Source organism: Saimiri boliviensis, chromosome 1 (genome assembly GCF_048565385.1).
Source record: "Saimiri boliviensis isolate mSaiBol1 chromosome 1, mSaiBol1.pri, whole genome shotgun sequence".
Taxonomy (NCBI): domain Eukaryota; kingdom Metazoa; phylum Chordata; class Mammalia; order Primates; family Cebidae; genus Saimiri; species Saimiri boliviensis.
The window spans coordinates 102,485,446-102,507,569 of NC_133449.1; the positions used below are offsets into that span (position 1 = coordinate 102,485,446).

Here is a 22,124-nt window from a genome sequence, read left to right on the forward strand (position 1 = left end):
GGGTCTCACTGTTACCCAGGCTACTGTAGTACAGTGGTGCAGTCACAGCTCACTGCAATCATTGAACTGGGTTCAAGCAATCTTCTCGTCTCATTCTCCCAAGTTCCTGGAACTACAGGCACGTGCCACCATGCCCTGCTAATTTTTTTTTTTATTTTTATTTTTTTTTTTTAGACACAGGGGTCTTGCCTTGTTGCCCAGGCTAGTCTCAAACTCCAAGACTTAGGTGGTCCTCCCACCTTGGCCTCTGAAAGTGCTAGGATTACAGGTGTGAGCCACAGTGCCGGGCTTTTGGTGCTTGCTGGAAGGACACTAATTCTATCAGATCAGGACCCCACCCTTACAATCACATTTAACCTAATGACTTCCCTAAAGGCCCTGTCTCCAAACGCAGTCACACTGGAGATTAAGGCTTCACGACAGATGTTCGGGGCAGAATTCGGTCCATAGCAAGGAATGGCACAGTATTTGTCCTTTTACGATTGGCTTGCTTTACTGCTTCCAAGGTTCACGCATGTCGCCGCAGGGGTCTGGACGTGGCTCTTGGTGCTGGCTGCCTCACACTCCACAGCACGGACCGCCCTCACTGTGTTTATGGACATCCAGCCCTCTTGCTTCCACCTCGGGGATATGAAGGAAAACGGGGTGAGCGAAGCCCTGAGAGACCCAGGACCAGCCACACCGTCGGCAGGGCCCAAAGCAGAATGAAACCGCGGGCCTGCTCTCGGCCGGGCCCTCAGTCCCTAGGGCAGCTCGCACCGCTCCAGCCCCGGACGCCCCCGGCGGCGCGCGCTGAGCCAGACGCGGGACGGACGCCCTAGCTGGCGCTGCTCGCGTGGAACCGCGCGGGGAGCCATGCAGCCCAAGAGAAAACTAAGAATTGTTCGGGTTTTTCTCTGAAAGTATCTCAAAAAATAATTCCAGGCCAGGCGCGGTGGCTCAAGCCTGTAATCCCAGCACTTTGGGAGGCCGAGGCAGGTGGATCACGAGGTCAAGAAATCGAGACCATCGTGGTCAACATGGTGAAACCCCGTCTCTACTAAAAACACAAAAATTAGCTGGGCGTGGTGGCGCGTGCCTGTAATCCCAGCTACTCAGGAGGCTGAGGCAGGAGAATTGCCTGAACCCAGGAGGCGGAGGTTGCGGTGAGCCGAGATCGTGCCATTGCACTCCAGCCTGGGTAACAAGAACGAAACTCCGTCTCAAAAAAAAATTTTTTAAATAAATAAATAAATAAATCCGGAGCTAAGCATTTAGTATCGACATTCAGTAAAGCAGGAGATACCAGCCCGATGAAAACCGCCTTAAGTTTTCCACTTCGATGAACCCGACCATCCCCAATGAGAACCCGCCGGCCGAGCCAGAGCCTTCTCACGTGACCAGGCGGGCGCGGGTAGCCCAGTGCGCAGGCGCGGACAGCCCAGTGTGCAGGCGCGGACCCTGACCGGGAGGAGCAGACCGCCTGCGGCGCCTGCGCTGTAGGCTGGGGCTCAGCGGGCGCGCGCCTGCCCGAGCGCGCGCCGCGGGGGCGGAGCCGCGCGGAGGCCGGAAGGAAGCTGGAGGGGGCGGGGGGAGGAAGGGAAGCCCGCCGGCCGCAGGACGACTGTCGCGGCCTGATGACGTTGCACAATGGCCGGCCCCCGCGGGTAGTGGAGCCCGTTTGTTCCGCCCGCGTCGAGACTGAAGCCAGAGCCTGTGAGAAGCGGAAGGGCCAAGGAACGTCTTCTCCGCGCCGCTCCGACTACAGCGGAGCCGTGGCCCCGTCTCCGCCCAAGCGTTGAGGTAAGCTAGGGTCGGGCGGGAGGCGGGAGGCGGGAGGCCGGGCTAGCGGCGGCGGGAGGAGGAGGCCGCCGAGGCGGCGGCGGCGGCGGCGGGAGTGAGGCCCGGGAGCCCGGCGCGCCTCCGGCCGTGCGCGACCACGGACCGAGGCGTGGCCCTCGGGCCCAAGGAGGGGGACGCTCAGACAGGCACCACCCCGCGTTCCGTCCGCAAGCCGGCCCCGCGGTCCTGGGGCGCCCACGGCGTCCGCGGTCCTCGCGCGCTGCCTCGGCGCCCCGCGGCGGAGTTTATTTTCCTGGAGCTGTCATTTCTCTTCCGGGCCACTCGCGTGGCACATGTGTGCCGCCCGCCAAGGGGCGGCGAGAGGCGCCCAGGTTCAACTCCGGAGTAGGTCAGCGCGGGCTGTTGATGGGCTCTTCGCGGAACTTTGAGCTCTTTGTGAGCCTCTTGGAACTTGCTCCGCAGCTTCAAAGTGTGCACAGGTTGGACGCACTGATGGCCGTGAGACGCGCGCCGGTCTCTTAGGAATGTGTGACTTCCTTACCCCTTGGATTAGGAGATCAGAGGTGCCAGGTCCTTGACATAAACCAGTTGCAGCTCTGAGGCTGGAAGAACCGAGACTTACAGCCTTGCTCCTGCCAAAAATTAAGTTTTCCTGAGAACTTTATGACAGTTGAGTTTGCCGGGTAGAGCGATTGACCGTTTTAAATGGGCTTTGTTCAGCTAACTTATTTGCAAACGTAGGTCATTCTTCAGAACCATTTGGGAAAATGGAGAAAGAGGGCATTCAGCGTCTGAAGTACCGTTTGGGGTACAGCAGGGCGCTCATCATTTCTCCTGTGAGGCTCACTTCCAGCCTGGGTTGTCGATAGAGTCGTTCTTTCCCGTTCAGTAGTTGGGATTCTCTGGGCGAGCCTGGACCTAGGCTCAATCCCACTTCCAAGCCTTGGGAGGAGAGTCTTTGCATGATGTTTTTACTATCTGAGAGCACTACGGAGCCCAGCCTGCCCTGGAACCAGTCAGATGTGTCCTGGAGCTGGAAACTCTTCTCCGGTTTTAGATGGGACATGCTCAGATGTTGTAAGAAAGTTTTGTGGAGTCACTCCAGAAAGCAAATGGTAAGTTAACCTGCGGCCCAGATCGTGTTTAGAAATTTGCATTTTATCGCAGCTACAGAGCATCTTAAGGTGAGTACCTCCTTCTCAAGGACTTTTGTGGTCAAGCTTGGTCATTTTGCGAGTGGAGTCTGTCACCAACCTTGATAACCTTCATTTAGATATTGTTAGTTCATGAGGTTATGAGTCAGAATTTTAATCAGATGTACCAGAACGTAGGCATTCAAATAGGGACTGCTCTATTGAAAGTAATTGTCCCAAAATATTAAGCTTGTATTTCATTGGTGCTTCTTTCCCAAAACCTCTGCAGAACTCCTGCTTTTGTAGTAAAAATATAGTCATGTGGGAAACTCGGGCTTACTCAGTAGTCACACTCCAGGTTTGACCAAAAGTTGATTTATGTGTTTGGTAGCTCACCTTAGCAGGTGAGGCTCTGACTTGCAGCACTTTCTCAAAGTGACCAGCCTGAGAGGAGGAAGATTTGCCACCACTGAGAATCCCAGAAGACTTCTGCAGGGTTGGAAGGTCATTCGAAATGAGAAGGTCCCCAAATGCTCTGTACGTCAACAGTGCCATTGGAATCTATGCATCCTCCCAGAGGGGCTGCTGGGAAGGGAGGTAGCCCCTGTTCTTTATCATTATTATTATTATTATTATTATTATTATTATTATTATTTAGAGACAGTGCCTTGCTCTGTTGCCCAGGCTGGAGTGCAGTGGCATGATCTCGGCTCACTGCAACCTCCTCTTCCCAGGTTCAAGCGATTGTCTTGCCTCATCCTCCTGAGTAGCTGGGATTACAGGCACCCGCCACGATGCCCAGCTAATTTTTGTATTTTTTTTTTTTTTTAGTACAGAGTTTCACCACGTTGGCCAGGTTGGTTTCAAACTCCTGACCTCAAGTGATCTACGCGCCTCGTCCTCCCAAAGTGCTGGGATTACAGGCGTGAGCCACCGTGCCTGACCAGTAGCACCTACTCTTGTGTCTGAATTCTGGTATCATCTTTCACAAATTAGGCACTTATTTTAAATTATTTTATGGTATGCAACAGATAGTTCCTCAAGTAACGAGATTTTTGTTATGTATTCAACAAACGTTTATCAAGTCTCATCTGCCAGACGCGGAAAGCAGCAGAGGTTGGCACTTGTTTCACTCCTCAGGCAAGTTCACCCATCTTGTGGGTCAGAGGACTGGGTATTTAGTTCTAAATCATGCTGAGAATCTTCCATTACAGAGCGATCGTGTAAGAAGACCAAACTGAGCACAAACTGCAAACATGGTGTCCCTTGAGACTTGGCCAGAGGACCCTCTATGTCATTGTGTACACTTAAGACGCTGTGTTTCCCTTCCTAGCAGCCGGCATAGGGTGCGCAGTCAGAGACCTGCCAAATTGATTGTATTTCTCCAGATTCCCAGGGACATTCCTTCTCTCCTGTGCCACTAGGTGTGGCTCAGGTTGCATCTTATAAACAGATAGATTCATCAACATGTTATTCTCTAAAAGGTGTTCACCTTTATGTAGGCTCTGATAGTAAAACCCTAGGAGATTCCATGGGAAAGAAGACACTGACTCTTTTACCCAGGAGCTTGTCAGGGCCTCCTAAGGGCTCCCATGTGCCTAGCAAAGCCCCTTTTTATGCCTGTTGTAATTGTTAATGGTGCCCCCTTTCAGTGGTAGCAGTGTTGCCAAATGCCAGCGCTTTGCCTAATCTGAGCCCTCCCACTTAGGCACTCTGCGGGGAGAGATGGAAGGGTTTCCCAGCAGGCTTGAGAGTCAGTAGCTGCAATACAGTGTGGTATGTGTGCAGATGCAGAAGAAGAATGTTTAGTGTACCAAGGCAGGAGTTCTTAGACTGAGCCCATGGGTGGGCCTTGGAGGGTTTGAACTCCCTAAAGTGGAAGATAAATTGTGTATATTCTGGCTTTTCTAGGGAGAGGAGCCATACACTTCATCTCAGAGCATTTTGTGATCCCCAGAAGACACCAGTGACATAGAAGTTATTGGATCATGTCCAGTTTATGGGCCTAATGTTTGAATTTCAGACAAGTTTAAAATTATTTGATTTCACCACTTGGATCTCTATAAACTCATTTTATTTATTTATTTTTGAGATGGAGTTTTGCTCTTGTTGCCCAGGCTGAGGTGCAATGGCAAGGTCTCAGCTCACCGCAACCTCTGCCTCCCAGGTTCAAGCGATTCTGCTGTCTCAGCCTCCAGAGTAGCTGGGATTACAGGCGTATGCCACCACGCCCATCTAATTTTGTATTTTTAGTAGAGACGGCATTTTTCCATGTTGGTCAGGCTGATCTCGAACTGCCAACTTCAGGTGATCCACCCACCTGGCCTTCCAAAGTGTTGGGATTACAGGCATGAGCCACCATGCCCAGCCAAACTCATTATTTTTAAACCAGTAGTCTGTACAGATTTTACAGTAACATTTCCGTCTTTATGAAAATGTATAGGTGGGGCATTTGAAAGGACTGGGATAAGAATGTGGATGGAGCAGCACAAAACTTTAAAAGAGAGAAAAGAAAAGTGGCAAAATCTGCTAGTTTAGTAGAAGATACCCATTTATGCATGGGCTGTGTTCCAAAAATATTTAGAAAATCATTTGGGAACTTGGGCCCCCTTTTCCTCTAGAAACAGTGGTTAAACGTGGGGGTTGGTGCCCACACAGGGAGCAATGGATTCCTTCCCTCATCTAGAGCGCTGTGCTGAAGCACAGGCTTGTGAAGTTGGTCTGAGCTGCACCCCTGGATATCCACTCAGTAGCGTTAGGGCCTTGGTTTCCCCATTTATAAAAGGGACCGTCGCATATTTAGAAGATTGGTTTGAGGAGTCAGAATAACGTGTGGAAATAAGGTATTCACGAGGCTGACTAGACTGTGAGGAAATGGTGGTGGCTGTTGGTTTTACTGCAGAAGTGGCTTCAGCGTTGCCATTGTATATGAATGTGCTCAGGTAGTTGTTGAAACAGTAAATGACTCCTTAGTGCCTGGAGAGACTTGAGCAGAATCCAACCGGAGTGATGGGAGTATGGTTTTAAGCTGACGGTTGCATCTGCTCACCCTCACATCAGTTCAGTTTCAGTGAACACAAGTTCCAAGCATATTGTCAGAGGAATCTCATCACATCATTGTAACATCCCCCAAAGTGGATGATGATGTCCCATATTTCAGATGAAGAAACTGAAGTGTGGCAAGTGTATGTAACCTAGGAAGCAGTAGAGCTGGGCTTTGGGTTTTGACTCAGAGGCCCACACTTTCTTTGCTCGGTCCTCATGGGAAACCACACTGAAAGGCAGCCTTCCTGCTGCCTGGGACCACTTGTGTTCAGATATTTGAAGTTAAACACTCTTTTTCTTTCATTTCTTACCCTATTCCATTTCCTACTCTCCCATTTCTTATCCTTCCATTTCATTTCAAGCTTGTTAAAATACCAAAAAAGCATTTGATTGGGCCCAGTCATCGCAGTGAAATCAAAGTGCACACCAGTTTGTGCCTGAGCCTTGGAAAAGGGCTGTCTGGATTTTGAGAGTCTGTACAAAGCATTGCTTTGTAGCAGGGAAGCCTGTTGCAAAGCCAGTGGCAGGTACAGGTGTGTGTTTTCTGTCTGCAAAGTATCAATTGTGTGATTTTTTTTTCTTTTTTTCTTTTTCTTTTTTTTTTTTTTTTTGAGACAGAGTCTTACTCTGTTACCCAGCCTGGAGTACGGTGGCACGATCTTGGCTCACTGCAACCTCCACCTCCCAGGTTCAAACAATTCTCACAATTCTCCTGCCTCAGCCTTCTGGGTAGTAGGATTACAGGTGCATACCACCGTGCCTAGATAATTTTTTTGTCATTTTTAGCAGAGACGGGGTTTCACCATCTTGGCCAGGCTGGTCTTGAACTCTTGACCTTGTGATCCAACCACCTTGGCCTCCCAAAGTGCTGGGGTTACAGGTATGAGCCACTGCACCAGACCAGTTATATGATTTTTTTTTTTTTTTTTTTTGAGGCGGAGTTTCGCTCTCGTTACCCAGGCTGGAGTGCAATGGCGCGATCTCGGCTCACCGCAACCTCCGCCTCCTGGGTTCAGGCAATTCTCCTGCCTCAGCCTCCTGAGTAGCTGGGATTACAGGCACACGCCACCATGCCCAGCTGATTTTTTGTATTTTTAGTAGAGACGGGGTTTCACCATGTCGACCAGGATGGTCTCGAACTCTCGACCTCGTGATCCACCCGCCTCGGCCTCCCAAAGTGCTGGGATTACAGGCTTGAGCCACCGCGCCCGGCCAGTTATATGATTTTTAAACACAGTGGCTCATGCCTGTAATCCCAGCACTTTTGGAGGCCGAGGCAGACGGATCACTTGAGGTCAAGAGTTTGAGACCAGCCTGGCCAACATGGAGAAACCCCATCTCAACTAAAAATACAAAATTAGCTGAACATGGTGGCACGTGCCTGTGATCCCAGCTACTTGGGAGGCTGAGGCAGGAGAATCATTTGAATCCAGAAGGTGGAGGTTGTGGTGAGCCAAGATTGCACCACTACACTCCAACCTGGGCAACAAGAGCAAAACTTCTTTCCAAAAAAAAAAAAAAACTAGTTTGAGGGGACATTTAGTTTTGCATAAAAGTTGGTTTAAGAGATAACTTTGTTTCCAAGGTTAACATTAGACTTGTGAATCAGAATTTGTCACATCTCAGATCTCACTATATGAAACTCAGTTCAGCTTGGGACATCCTACTGGGAACCAGGTGCTCCGCTTAGGCAGCTGGGGAGATGTAAGGTACCTGCCCTTCTGTGGGGAAGATGTTTAAGTATACATTGTAATAAAAATTGTACAGATCATATACGATGTTACTAGTGTCATTAGCTAGGCAAGAGAGGGAATTGCCAGTTTGCCACTGGCGACTTACTGCTACAGCTCCGCATACAGTCCCAGTCTTCAACAATGAAAGCCTAGAGGCCTTAGCAGCCTTGGTGCTTTCCATCCTTGCTTTTGTTGCCTTGGGCTGCAGAAATGCTCTGTGCAGCAAGCGCCCCATGATACTATTTGGGAATCGGCCCCTTGCCTTTCCCATTTTCAGCAGTGTATACCAGTTTGGGGCTACCTTTAATAAAAGAGAGAGGAGGGTCTCACATGTTTTCCAGGCTGGACTCGAACTCTTGGGCTCAAATGATCCTCCCACCTCAGCCTCCCACGAAGCTGGGATTACAGGCACATGCCACCACACCTGGCTTAGGACTGACTTTTTCATAATTCCACCCAGTAGTCTGGATAGTAACTGGATGGTGTAGAAAACCGAAAGTGAATCCTTTTCGGAACTGTCTACTTTCAAGTGAATTAAAATGGATTGGTTGGTTTGTAAATCTATGTTGCCAACCATTTAGAGTTTTTTATTCTTTTTATTTTTTGACACAGAGTTTCACTCCTGTTGCCCAGGCCAGAGTGCAGTGGCGCATTCTTGGCTCACTGCAACCTCTGCCTCCTGGTTTCAAGGGTTTCTCCTGCTTCAGCCTCCCAAATAGCTGGGATTACAGGCACCACCATGCCCATCTAATTTTTTGTATTTTTGGTAGAGACAGGGTTTCACTATGTTGACCAGGCTGATCTTGAACTCCTAACCTCAGGTGATCCACCCACCTTGGCCTGCCAAAGTGCTGGGATTACAGGCGTGAGCCACCACACCCGGCCCATTTCGTTTTTATAAAGTGATTAATTTTAAATTATTTGGGGTTTTTGGAGGGCTTTTTTGGTTTATATTTGAGACAGGGTCTCACTCTGTCACCCAGGCTGAAGTGCAGCCTCCACCTCCTAGGCTCCAGTGATCCTCCCACCTCAGCCTCCCAAGTAGCCGCAACTACATACAGGTGCTGCCCTATCACACCAAGCTAATTTTTGTGTTTTTTTGTAGAGATGGGGTTTCGCTATTCTAGAACTCCTGGACCCAAGTGATCTGTCCACCTCAGCCTCCCAAAGTGCTGAGATTACAGGCATGAGCCCGACTGCAGCTGGCCAATTTTGTTCTAATGTGTACTTAATTTTAATGATTTCCATTAACAGCAAAAAAGATAAAAAGAAAAAAGAAATGTTTAACTGTAGGTTTAAAACAATGTTTAACTGTAGGTTTAGATACCAACTCTTGATATTATGTGTCTTTAAACAGGTTGTCCTATTAAAAGTGTAAATTTAAAAGGTGCATATTTTTGTCTTTAAAGGGCACCAAAGGGGATTCTGAGAAGGTGTCAGAGGCCAGCCTTTGAGAAGTGTTTTCACTAACAGAACAGGCTCTAGACCTGGAAACTGCCGAAGGCTGGCCTAGCTTCCTGCTTCAGAATGACTCCAGAGAAGTGGTCAGACATGGGCCTGCAGTTTTGCTCTCTCATTCCATAAGACAGTTTATTTTGAATTTCAAAAGTAAATACTCTTAAGAATTCAGCCGGGCGCGGTGGCTCAAGCCTGTAATCCCAGCACTTTGGGAGGCCGAGGCGGGTGGATCACAAGGTCGAGAGATCGAGACCATCCTGGTCAACATGGTGAAACCCCGTCTCTACTAAAAATACAAAAAATCAGCTGGGCATGGTGGCGCGTGCCTGTAATCCCAGCTACTCAGGAGGCTGAGGCAGGAGAATTGCCTGAACCCAGGAGGCGGAGGTTGCGGTGAGCCGAGGTCGTGCCATTACACTCCAGCCTGGGTAACAAGAGCGAAACTCCGTCTCAAAAAAAAAAAAAAGAGAATTCAGACAGGCCGGGCGTATTGGCTCACGCCTGTAATCCAAGCACTTTGGAGGCCAAGGCAGGTGGATCACCTGAGGTCGGGAGTTCAAGACCAGCCTGACCCAACATGGTAAAACCCCGTCTTTAAAAAAAAAAAAAAAAAGAATTCAGACAGCTGTCCCTTGCAGTCTGTATCTTGTTGCTCACTTTATGTGAACTCGTGTGTGCTGCTCTTGAGTGGGGAAGGGCTGTGCCGGGCTACATCTCATTCTGCCACTTTTCCTTTTGTGCGATTGCTAAAAACGGGAGGCACTTAACATCCAGCTTAGCCCAGCAGAGTCTCGCCTCATGGAGTGGAGCTGTGGCCTGTGTTTCTCTGCAGAGTGGAGTGTGGGACTTGGAGCAGGGTCATGTGGGGCCAAGCAAGGCCAGAAAAATGAGGACAAGGTTCGTTTACCATTTTGCTAAAGGTTGTAAATTTGTGTTCTCTCTTTTGCAGAACCGTGGGTACCGATGGATGTGGCCGAGAGCCCTGAGCGGGATCCTCGCTCTCCAGAGGATGAAGAACAGCCACAGGGGCTCTCGGATGATGACATTCTGAGGGACAGCGGGTCCGATCAGGATTTGGACGGAGTGGGGGTGAGGGCTTCTGATTTGGAGGATGAGGAAAGTGCAGCCAGGGGGCCAGGCCAGGAGGAGGAAGAGAATCGTTCCGACGAGGAGGACCAGGCAAGTGAGCCTAAATCCCAAGACCAGGACTCAGAGGTGAATGAGCTGAGCCGGGGCCCCATCAGCTCCCCGTGCGAGGAGGAGGGGGACGAAGGGGAGGAAGACCGGACAAGCGACCTTAGGGATGAGGCCTCGTCAGTCACCAGGGAGCTGGATGAGCATGAGTTAGACTACGATGAGGAGGTCCCGGAGGAGCCGGCTCCCACCGTCCAGGAGGATGAGGCCGAGAAAGCTGGGGCCGAGGAGGATGACGAGAAGGGTGAAGGTGCTCCTGGGGAGGAGGGGCAGGCTGGCGTTCAGAGTCTGGGAGAAAAGGAATCCCTGGAGGCTGCCAAGGAGAAAAAAAAAGACGACGACGACGGAGAAATCGATGACGGGGAAATAGACGTGAGTATGACGGAGCAGCGCGTTGCAGGGTGTCTGGTGGTTCGGGGAGCGAGGGACTTCATGGGATTGACTTGGTGATTTGTCACTAGAGATGGTGGCGGGACACGCGTGCAGGAGAATGAGAGGCTTGTTTGGGGGCCAGTCCCAAAGTGATTGGAAAGGAAGACCCAGAAATCAAGTATGAGAGTCGGCAGCTCCAGAAACTGGCAGCAGGGTTTCCGTGGCCCCTGGCCGGCCAGCTACTGGGATTGCTTGAGTTGTAGTAAAAGGCCAAGTGCCCAGTGTTTTTAGGCTCTAGGAGTGGAGAAGTAATGTCTTCCCGAGTCTTTGCCGTCTTTGAGTGATGTTCAAGTTAGTGTTCAACTAGAAACCGCATGGGTTTCCACTCTTGTCATGTTTTTGGACCGAAAAGACTGAGGAAAGTTTCCGTCTGGTTCTGAATGTTCTTGTCGGCATTTTAACGTTGGCCCTAGAGCCTGTCCTCTGGTGAGGACACCTGCTGGGCCACGCCTCTTTGGACATGCCCTGAACAGGCTGGTGGACGCTGGGTCCACAGGGCTGTGTGTCACAGCGCCTCAGTTTCTGACAAAGCCAGCACATGTCTTTGTACATTGAATTAATCTGGCTTTCAGGTGGAGGGGAAGGTACTGTTATCTGTGATCTGAGATATGGGTAGATGGGCTTTTCTTGGCAGTTGATCCCGTTGGAAAAGTTATGAGTGTTTTGGGAGAAAGAGCCCAAAGTCCTCCTGAGTGATACTTTCTAGAGCTATTGAACTGAAAGGAACTGAGCAAGGGACAGAGCAGCTGAACTGAACTGGTTTTGTTGTCATTTTTTTTTTTTTTAAGGATTTCAGGGAAGGGGAGTGATTGCAGTGAAAGGTGCAGTTTGATGTTCTGGGTTGAGGCAGGTAAAGGTTGTCGTTTAGATGTATAACCACTGTTTTGCCTTGAGTGCCTTTTTTTTTTTTCCAGAGTCTGCTCTGTCACCCAGGCTGGAGTGTGGTGGTGCCGTCTTGGCTCGCCACAGCCTCCATCCCCCAGGTTCAAGCAGTTCTCCTGCCTCAGCCTCCTGAGTAGCTGGGATTACAGGAGCCTGCCACCATGCCTGGCTAATTTTTGTATTTTTAGTAGAGACAGGGTTTTGCCATATTGGCCAGACTTGTTTCAAACTCCTGACCTCAGGTGATCCGCCCATCTCAGCCTCCCATAGTGCTGGGATCACAGGCATGAGCCGCTGCGCCTGGTGAGTGCAGCGCTTCTCTGGTATGTCGGTTTGCACGTACAGTCCGTGTTCGAATGTGTCTTGGCCATAGCTGATGGCTGTGACAGTGCTCAGTAATTTACAGGGTTTGAAGTATTGTTCCTCTAACTTTATGGGACAGGTATGTGCTTAAAGGCTTAGAATTTTAGGCGTTTCATCTCTTCACAACTAAGTGTAGGAAGTGCTCTCCTCAGCTGGTGCTTTTTGCAAGAGGAGACCTACCCAGGGCTGGCAGAGAGGAAGGAGATGCGGTGAGACTCAGGTTCGTCGATTTGGGTGAACGGATTGGATTGAGGTTGCCCACAAGTTTGAGTTTTCGGTGTCCTGGTGAATAATAGCCCTGTATACACACCGCCACTGGGAGTGCAGCAGGCCATGCACCCGGGGCTCTGGCATGTTCCAGTTCCTCTTACGAGGACTGGCTGCCAACCGATAAGTCTTGGGGGAGATGGATGAGTCAGGTCCACCGTCCCTGCAGTGGTCCTGAAAGGCTGCGGCTGTGGGTACGGGTGTTGCAGTACATGGGCTGACTGAGCCTGAGCCCAGCTGGCCTAGAGAATGGCCCTGGCTGCTTAGGGCCTGGATGTGCTGGTTTCCCCTAGACACAGCTCCTGGTAGAAAAATGCCATTCTTGCCCATCTAGACCATGCCTGCCCTGCTTGGCTCTATCTTGTGAGGGGACCCACAGTTGCAAATGGGTTGCTGCTGCAGAAACCCCAGCACAGCTCCCTCAGCAACCGGGGAGGCAGGTTTCTTCCCACAGCACAGACTGCCTCTGGCGCCCTGCCTCCCCGACTGGTCTGTGCTCCTGGACGCCAGCTAGTTGGACCTTGCTCTGTCCCATGATGAGTGTGACTGGGCAGAGCAGGGGTGGCTTCTGCTATGGGGCCAGCAGGCCTTAACCAAGGCGGGCAGAGCTGTGGATGGTGGGCTGAGCCCCCACGATAGCACACTTGACTTCAGGTCCCTGGGCTGCCTACCCCAGGTGCTCCTGTGGTCTCTCTTGTTCATACACCTAGTGGCATCCCAACCTCCTCCATCCTTTATGTGTTGACCTCAACATTTGGGTAAGCTGTTTCTCTGTTGCACCTCCCTCTCTGTCATGACATAGGCTCGTGTGTGTGTGTGTGTGTGTGTGTGTGTGTGTTAGGCTATTTCTCTGTTGCACCTCCCTCTCTGTCGTGACATAGGCTCGTGTGTGTGCGCGCGCGCGCACGTGAGCTCACACCTGCTGCTTCCCCGAGTCCCAAGAACATTTGTCCTAAGACTGGAGCCTACCTGGCTGGTTCCCTTGTCTCCCAAGGGAGACACATGGTGTGCAGCCTGTCAGTAGAGGAATCCCACTTGCCCGGGGCACATTGAAGGTGAGAGCGTTTGTAATGTGAAGTGGCAGTGAATGGAAGGTCCACACTCAAGAGCCAGTCACAGATGGAGGGGAGATCATGAGACCAGCATCAGCCCTCCACCCTTGCGTAAAGGACCCAACAGAGGTGCATGCATCCTGTGCATGAAGAGCTGTCATTCGGCTGCTTGCAGCTTTTTCTCCTCTCAGGCTCAGTCCAAGCCTGTTGTCTGCTCTTTCATCTCTGGCGTCGGCACCAAGCACCCCTCCTGTGCCTGCCTCTCTTTCTCAGAGGCCATGCTGCTTTCCTGCACCACACCCCGCTCCCTGTCTCTGGCTGTTGCTCTGATGGACTGGGAGCCCTGGGGTACGCCAGGTCCGTGAGCAGTCTTCTTCCCACCAGGCCTTTGGCCAGGTCCCCTTTCCTTTCCGTCCCTGGAGAGCAGCAGCCTCTGCATGTGGTGCAAAGTGTCCATTCTAGAAGTTGCTTTTCCTCGTTGCCTTCAAACAGAGCCCTGGTGTCAGGTCAGCTGCCTGCTCGTTTCTCTGTGGAAGAAGTGTGCTTGGGTCTTTACCCTCACAGATGGATGTTTCTGAGGCCCCACAGCGTTCCAGATCCCCGCAGGGTCTTCCAGGCCCAGAGCACTCCCTGCTGCCTGCAGCCTCATGGCTTGCCCTTTGGCACCCTGGCCTACTAGACGCTGGGAGCAGCTGACGGGCACAGCCTAGAGAGCCATTTGATTTAGCACTCTTTTCTTTTTTCCTTGATTTTTATTTTTAATTGTTATTGCTTTTAATTTAAAAAATAGAGACAGGGTCTCACTGTGTTGCCCAGGCTGATCTTGAACTCTTGGCCTCAAGTGATCCTCCCACCTGGGCCTCCCAAGTCAATGTGCCAAGCCACTGTGCCTGGCCTGATTGATCATTCTTTTTCAGAAGCGCTTTCTCTTCTCTCAGGGCACATGTCCCTTTTAGATTTTCGGACGCTGGGACAGGTGAACTGATTATGGGGTAGTTTTCCTTGATTGAGACATCAGTTTGTACAAATTATGTCTAAACTGCATAGCTTGTGCCTAAGGCCTTGAATCTGTGTTGGGTGTGCTGCCAGAACACCCTCAGATTCAAGTGTCTTCTGGAAGGGCCGCTGGCTGGCGTGGCAGGAGGAAAGGTCCCACACCGGACTAAGGCCCGCTGTTTGCAGCACCTGGCTCATTTGCAGTGTGGGCGAGGGTGTCTCTGACACCTCCTGACTTTCAGTCACTGTCTCTGCCTGTTAAGGAAGCAGGATGGAACAGGACCAGGTGCAACAGGCCTTATTTCTGCTCCTGCCTTCCCCCTTCGAAGTGTGTGGAGCCTACCCCGGCCCAGTTGTGCCTGTGGCGGCCTCTCCTGCCTTTCTCCTACGCATCTTGTTAGTCTTTCCCCAGAACTGTGTTTCCTGCTTTGAGATGACAAGTGCTTTCCTGCCTGGCAAGGCTCAGATTTGCTGTTCCAGTTAAGAGGCCTGGCCTGGGTCTGTCTGCCCGCTCCTTTACTCACTCCATGGTCCGTGTTCATATCTGACTTGTCATTTGGTTAGCCAGCCTCCCGTCTGCTGGAGTACACTGGCCCTTGGAAAGGGTAGGGTGCACATGTCATTTCATTCTCATCTCTTTGAGGACCCCTACATTTGTAGGGCAGCCTCTCAGCCAGCCAGCAGCACAGCGGGCTCCGTTCTGACTGGGTGGGCCACATAACTCCTGTCATAATTGGTGGCTTTCAGTTCACTTGTGTACAAAAGTACTTCAGAGCATTTTCTTTGCACATGGTCTTTAATATTTTCTTTTTTTCTTTTTTTTTTTGAGACAGAGTTTTGCTCTTATTACCCAGGCTGGAGTGCAATGGCTTGATCTCAGCTCACCGCAACCTCCGCCTCCTGGGTTCAGGCAATTCTCCTGCCTCAGCCTCCTGAGTAGCTGGGATTACAGGCACACGCCGCCATGCCCAGCTAATTTTTTGTATTTTTAGTAGAGACGGGGTTTCACCATGTTGAGCAGGATGGTCTCGATCTTTTGACCTCGTGATCCACCCGCCTCAGCCTCCCAAAGTACTGGGATTACAGGCTTGAGCCACCGTGCCCGGCCGGTCTTTAATATTTTCTCCTGTTCAAATCTACTTTTCCTTTTCCCTTTTTTTTTTTTTTTTTTTTTTAAGAGACAGGGTTTTGCTCTGTCACCCAGGCTGGAGTGCAGTGGTACTATCGCCGCTCACTGCAACCTCCATCTCCCGAGTTTAAGCAATTTTCCTTCCTCAGCCTCCCAAGTAGCTGGAATTACAGGCACCTGCCACCACGCCCAGCTAAATTTTGTATTTTTAGTAGAGATGGGGTTCGCCATCTTGGCCAGGCTAGTCTCAAACTCCTGACCTTGTGATCCACCTGCCTTTGCCTCCCAAAGTGCTGGGATTACAGGCGTGAGCTACCGCGCCCACCCATCTTTCATTTTATGTCTGGATACATGAGCTCTTCTGCAGAAGAGCTTCTTCAATGAGCCTTATGGCTGTGGGTTTCCTCTCTAAGTGTGGTTCTCGGTTGCCACTGATAAGGATCCAAGTGCACCCATCCTATCGCCAGAGCCCAGATGGCAGCGGCCTTGCCACACTTGGGGAAAGGGACCCTGTAGCATCAGTAGCAGGCTCAGAGGCCTTCTGTGCCAGTTCGCTTCGTTAGTGTTCCACACAGCCACATGAAAAAGCGCGGGCCACCATCCTTACTCACAGCCCTGAGACCTTGGGCTCTCGCAGCTGAAACCTTACCCTGACCTGGTGGCAGACCTGGCCTGGGCCGGCTGAGATTGCTCATAGCCTCGTGCCTCCCGTCTTGTGGGAGGGGGTCCCAGACTTCTGCACAGGGTTGCTGTGTCCCTCACAGGCTACTGTTTAAGACTCTGTGATGTCACCTTTCTAAAGCCAAAATATTTCTGAATTCTCAAAAGACACCTGGCCCCATAGGGTTCAGATGAGGGATGACAGATCTGTATTTTCACCCCCATCTTACCGGTGAGACGCCCAGGATTCAGGAGGTTGTGGTTGGCCGGGGTGGCAGTGCCCGGTTGTGCCCGGGCCCATGGCTTGCCTTCCTCTGGCACAGCAGCTCCATGCAGTAGCCCCCTTTCCTTATTGCCTTTGTAAGTAATGTATGTTCACAGAGTCTTTTCATTCTTATTTAAGAAAGGAAAAGAGGAGGCTGTACAAAGAAGACAGTGGAAGTCACCAGTATCATTGCTCAGAGTTCATCCTTGTTAGCACATTACCAGCGAGGTGCTTCCTCTGAGTCCAGTACTCAGGCTCACGTGTTGCGTACTTGCTGCTCATATTTTAAGCAAGGCATGGTGCACAGAGGCTCTCGGTGCAGCATTTTCCTTCAGCCTACAGCAGCCTGCCAGGGTCACCTGCCTTGTTCTGCAAAGGGGAAGGCAAGCTTAGCAGGTCAGGTGACTTGTCCGCACTCATAGTGACGACAACCTGGACCCAGGATTTGAACCTGGGCCTTTTCCCCCACGGCATGTGAATTGTGTAAAGGCTGTTAACATTGGAATAGCCGATGCCCTCAACCTGGTGTCCTTGATCCACGTGCATATTTAACTCTGTGGTGAGGAAGCACCAGCCGGAGAGTACCAGCATGGAGACCCGGCTTCAGTTGGGTACACTGAGTCCTGTGTGCCTCCTCACACTCGCCCTCAGTGTCCTTGCCAACTTGGCCCATCCCAGATGGTGTGTGCTGAGAGCCTCATGGATGTCATCCTTTTTTAGGCCTGCCAATTTGCTGCTAGCCTCGTCCTCTGTTGCCTACTTGCCGTGGCTCAGGTCCCATGAGCAGAAGGCCTTGGGCACGAAGGAAACCAGGAGGCCTGAAGGAGTTTCTGAGTGCCACACACTCAGTGTGTCAGCCTCAGATGACTTCAGCTCTGTATCCCTTTCTTGAGTTGTTTTTGCATGATACTCTAAGATTTAAGAACTTAACTTAATCACCCATTATTTCGTGATTTATTTATTCATTTTGGAATGTTGAATATTTTATTGTTTATACATATAAAGTAAGAATTAAAAATGGGCATGGAGGCCAGGCATGGTGGCTCATGCCTGTAATCCCAGCACTTTGGGAGGCTGAGGCGGTCAGGTCACCTGAGGTCAGGGGTTCAAGACCAGCCCTACCAACATGATGACACCTCATCTCTACTAAGAGTACAAAAATTATAGATGGGCATTGTGGCAGGCACCTTTAATCCCAGCTACTTGGGAGGCTGAGACAGGAGTATTGATTGAACCACGGAGGCAGAGGTTGCAGTGAGCCAAGGTCATGCCACTGCAACTCCAGCCTGGATGACAGAGTGGGACTCTGTCTCAAAAAAAGAAAAAAAAAGTAGCTTGGTGATCATCTGTTATTTAAAAGACCACTGTGCTAAATGATGGTTAGTTGGATATTCACAATATTGTATTGCTGAGTGATTGATGGATTATTTGTGTTTGTTTTTTTAACTAAAAGGGGGGTCATAAGCCCAGCACACCAATATGTACAGTCCCTGGTCCTTGCAGGTGTAGAGGCTGGATGGCGGGGTCAGTGTGTGGGTGCAAGTCTGTGTTCTTTGGGTCACGAGGATGTCTTGCACCTTTGCTAAGCACCTCTAGTCTGTGTCCTGATGACTTTCAGTAGCTACACGGTCCTCCCTCCAATCATAAGGTGGTGACAGTGTTGTTCTTTCTTGCTTCTGTGAATGTTGATGGTTGCATCTTTGCAGAAACAAGGCTGTATCTGATCTAGTGTGTTTACTATAAATCCTGATGCCGAAAAGCTCTTCTCATCATCTCGGCTCCTGTGCATTCACGTCCAAGTAAGGCAGGAGGATTTGAATGGATTTGAACTTTCCAAATGAGTTGTTTTGTTTTCCTAGTGGAAACAAAGAAAGTGTGTTCTCTGCTTTGATTTGAGCTGACGTAGAATACCACGTTCACATTTCCTGTAGTGCTCATTACTGCAAGAGTACTAAAAAGACACAAGCTAAAGACCAGAAAAGAGAGGCTCCTGTCACTCGGCATAAATTCAATATGACTTCTCTGATCATTTCTTTATTATTACTATTTTTATCATTTCTTTAAAAAGTGATTTTGCTGGATTGCTTAAGGGATATAACTCATGGATCTTTTCTGTTCCTCTTAATATACTTTTTGGTAACTGAATATTTTTGAGGCAAAAAATTTAAATATTTAAGCTGTAAACTTTTGGGCTATTATAAATCCAGGCTTTGGTTTCAGCATTTTTTCATTCAGCAAATGATTATGGACTGTTGACTGTGAGCCAGACACTGCCTGGACCCAGCACCTTGGTATTGAATAGGCAGACGCGGACCTGTCCCGGGGGGCACAGGGTTCAGCCAGCATGTGGTGGTGGTGTCGGCACAAGGATGCTCAGGTGTGGCCGCAGCACTGCAGGGCCTGGGGCTGCAAGGACCTCTCGTGAACAGAGCTCAGGGAAAGCCACCCCTAGGAAGGGGGCACAAGCTTCCATCTGAAAGTGAGCTGAGTTGAACAATCTGGAAGAGAAGAGGGAAGAAGACGATTAGGCCTGGAATTCACAAAGGGCTCTTTGCAGTGTAAAGCAAGGCTGGAGGAGTTGAGGAGGGACTGAGAAAGGCCACTTAGAAAGTGGGTTTACCAGGCTGAGTGTGAGGGCAGTGGTGCAGAGGAGTGTGGTGTGCAGGCAGTGGGGAGAGGGATCAAGAGGGGCAGCATGGGACCGGGGAGATGCATTGCACTAGGGCTCGCTGGAAGAGGCTGGGATCAGGGCAATGAGTACTCCATCCTGGATGGTCCTGGATCAGGGGTGTCAGGTGGGCAGCTGGTGCCCATGTGGGCTCGGGTGGTGTAAAGAGGGGTCTCAGCTGCAGGTTGGTGGGAACAGGCCCTGGGACAGTGGGTGGCCTGGGGAGAGGACCAAGCAAGGGTCAGGTTTGGCTGTGCATCCAAATCCCTGTGGGTGAGGCCCAGCCTAGAGCTCCTGGGTTGTTCTAAGACTTGACAGCCAGGGTGAGGAGCTGGCTGAGGGTGAGCAGCTAGGCAGGCCACTCCTGGCTGCTGGCCTCACTGCCCCGAGGCACCCAACTCCTCCTCTACCCAACATTTGTAAAGTAGAGGAAGTTTTTGGTTTTTTTGTTATCCAAATTTTATTTAAATGTTCAAAATTCTCAAACCTGAAGTGTTACCATTTCCTGCCCAGAGTTGTTAAATGTCATGAAAGCCTGCTCTGTCCAGTGCCCTGTGCACTGCAGTGCTTTTCCCTGGCGCTTCAGTGCACTTCGGCGGGACCCTTGGAGCTGTTGGGTATGCTCTGATCATCTCTGCTCTGCAGAGCTGGGATCTAAGATTTGGAAAATGGACGTGAATTCAATTCCCATGACAATATCTAGGTCCCACACCCAGCTTCCTGCCCCTTCTGGAGAAAGCAGTGCTGATTAATAAATGCTTCCCCCACATTAAGACGGTGTTCTCTGTTTTAGGACGATGACCTGGAAGAAGGTGAAGTGAAGGACCCCAGTGACAGGAAGGTGAGGCCCCGTCCCACCTGCCGGTTCTTCATGAAAGGTAACTGTCTGCGTGTGGGGCCTTCTCACAGCCAGCCGAGGCCCTGGCTCACCTTGGCGGGCCCTGGGCTGCTCAAGGCAGTTCTCTGGGCCAGACTGGACAGGTGGCGGTGGTGGTGGTGGCGGCGGCGGTGGTGGTGGTGGCAGCAGCGGCAGTGGCAAAGGCGTTATTTATGGTGAACAATAGGCCCTTTTATTGGTGCTTTCATCACTTTAATGACTACCTTGTGGAAGCAGCCTGGTCATTCTCATTCTCACACGGATGGTCCCAGGCCCTTCCGATTACAGCAGACCCCTATCTGTACTGCAGATGGCGTCAGTCATTTTTCAAAGTGATCCTTTTCATAAGGCCGAATGTTCTAGGCACCAGATTTAGTATCTCTCCCAACTCTGTAGAGATGGCCCCTTTTCCTGCATGATGTGCCAAAAGCGTATGTTTGTGTGGAATGGACTTCAGAATGGCCAGGGATGGCTACTGAAGGCAGCAGAGCTCTCTCCCATAGGAGTGGTGTGAGTTCAGTTGCTGCAGCAGGGAGCAGTGTGAGAAAACTCTTGTCTGAAAACTCTGGGCTAACCCATGTCAAAATATGGCAGAACTCCGTAGCATGATGATGTTACAGCTTTTTGTTTTGCTGATGAACGTCTGGGGGCATTCAGAAATGGAAATGAGAATTTCTACCTTGTAAGAATATCTTTGATGTGTACAGCAATAGTTTTGGCGTATTTCTGGTAATTCAGCATTCCCCTTGGATAGGTGGGAAGATGTTTTTTTCCTTCTCTTAATTTTGCTGTAAGCCTGTAGATGACTTTGTCACTGCCAGCCTGTGTGTGCCGTCTAAAGCTCACGAGAGCTTCCTGTACTTCTTTTCCAGATGTTGTGACTCCATTGTCCACTCTTCCACCAATATCCAATTCCATACCATTCAGAGGCCAGGTTAAAGGTACCAAATACGCTATATTCACTGTCTTCAGTACCTTAAAGTCCCCCTGCTTCAGAGGCCAGACTTCCTTCTCCTGGATCCAGGACACAGCTGTGAAGCCAGAAGGAAAGGGGGTCCTTGAGGGGCAGAGAGCTGTTTGGAACCTCCTCCTTAGAGGCACGGGAGTTGGTTGAGCATCGAGGACAGGCAGGAGAGGGCATCCTGGGGGTGCGGTGGAGTCCCATCACTCAGAGAGGCAGGCTGTATGCTTAGAGCAGCCATGAATGCCCTTGTGCGAGAGGTGACTTGGTGTTGTGAGGCCCACGGTAACCCCAGGTCAGGCTTGCTCCTGTGGGCGTGTGATCTTGGCCTGTGCTGTCTGCATGCTTGCTTTTGCCAAGCACAGACAGTTGATATGCCCAAGTCACATGGATGTGAGGAGCCCCCACTGGGGAGAGCCTGCGTGGGTGGCGGCAGACTTAAAGCCGCAGATCATCACATTCTTCAGAATGCAGAGAAATATGCAGTACATTTTAGAAAGTAAACTGTTAGAGTTCTTTAAAAGCTTTGGTATTTGCAGTGTTAGTATTTCAGAAAATTTAAATTTAAGCAGAAGATCTCTTTTCCATTAATGGTGTGGGAATAAATGGCATCAGTGTCTCAAATTTCTTTATGAAAGTGGTGGAGGAAAAGCTTTCCACATACACACACTGGCAGTCATTTCGAATCAGCACCAGTCACAGTGCAGTGCTCTGGTCTCTGGGTGGCAGTGTGACTCAGAAGCCTGGCCAGTCGGCACTGCCCTGATGGTTTCAACAGCAGGAGGCAGCATCCGCCAGGGCAGAGAGACTCTGGACCAGGAGCTCAGGGCTCACTGCTGAACTGGTTCCGGAATTTAACAACAGAAGCACAAAACAGATGAAGAGAGATCATTCCTGGAGCTCTTCATTCATGTCACTGGGAGCTGCCTGGATGAACACAGACAGGATCCCGTCTCCATGGACATCAGTGTCACATGGTTGGTTAGAATTGGCAGGTGGTGCCCCCAAGGTTAGACTAAGTACCGAGTGGGTTTCTGTGAGTGAGACCATGTGGAAGGGTTTCTACACTCAAGAAATCATTTCAAGACCAGCCCGGGCAACATAGTGAGACCTGTCTCTACAGAAAATGAAAAATGAGCAGGGCCTGGTGGCACACACGTGTCATTCCAGCTGTGTGGTAGGTGGGGGCTGAGGTGGGTGGATCACTTGAGCCTGGGAAGTTGAGAC

General features: G+C 50.5%; 1 protein-coding gene across 2 annotated transcripts in view; it reads left to right on the forward strand.

The window, feature by feature from the left end:
- Positions 1-1,583: 1,583 nt before the first annotated feature.
- ZC3H18 (zinc finger CCCH-type containing 18) overlaps positions 1,584-22,124 on the forward strand; it is a 68,084-nt gene continuing 47,543 nt past the window's right edge. The window contains exons 1-4 of one of the 2 annotated variants that reach the window (XM_039459870.2): positions 1,584-1,782; positions 10,101-10,717; positions 19,853-19,937; positions 20,809-20,877. In XM_039459870.2, coding sequence (XP_039315804.1) covers positions 10,115-10,717; positions 19,853-19,937; positions 20,809-20,877 — 757 coding nt within the window. In that variant the 5' untranslated portion in view covers positions 1,584-1,782; positions 10,101-10,114. The remainder of the gene's footprint in view (positions 1,783-10,100; positions 10,718-19,852; positions 19,938-20,808; positions 20,878-22,124) is intronic. The other variant, XM_039459871.2, reaches the window with a different exon arrangement.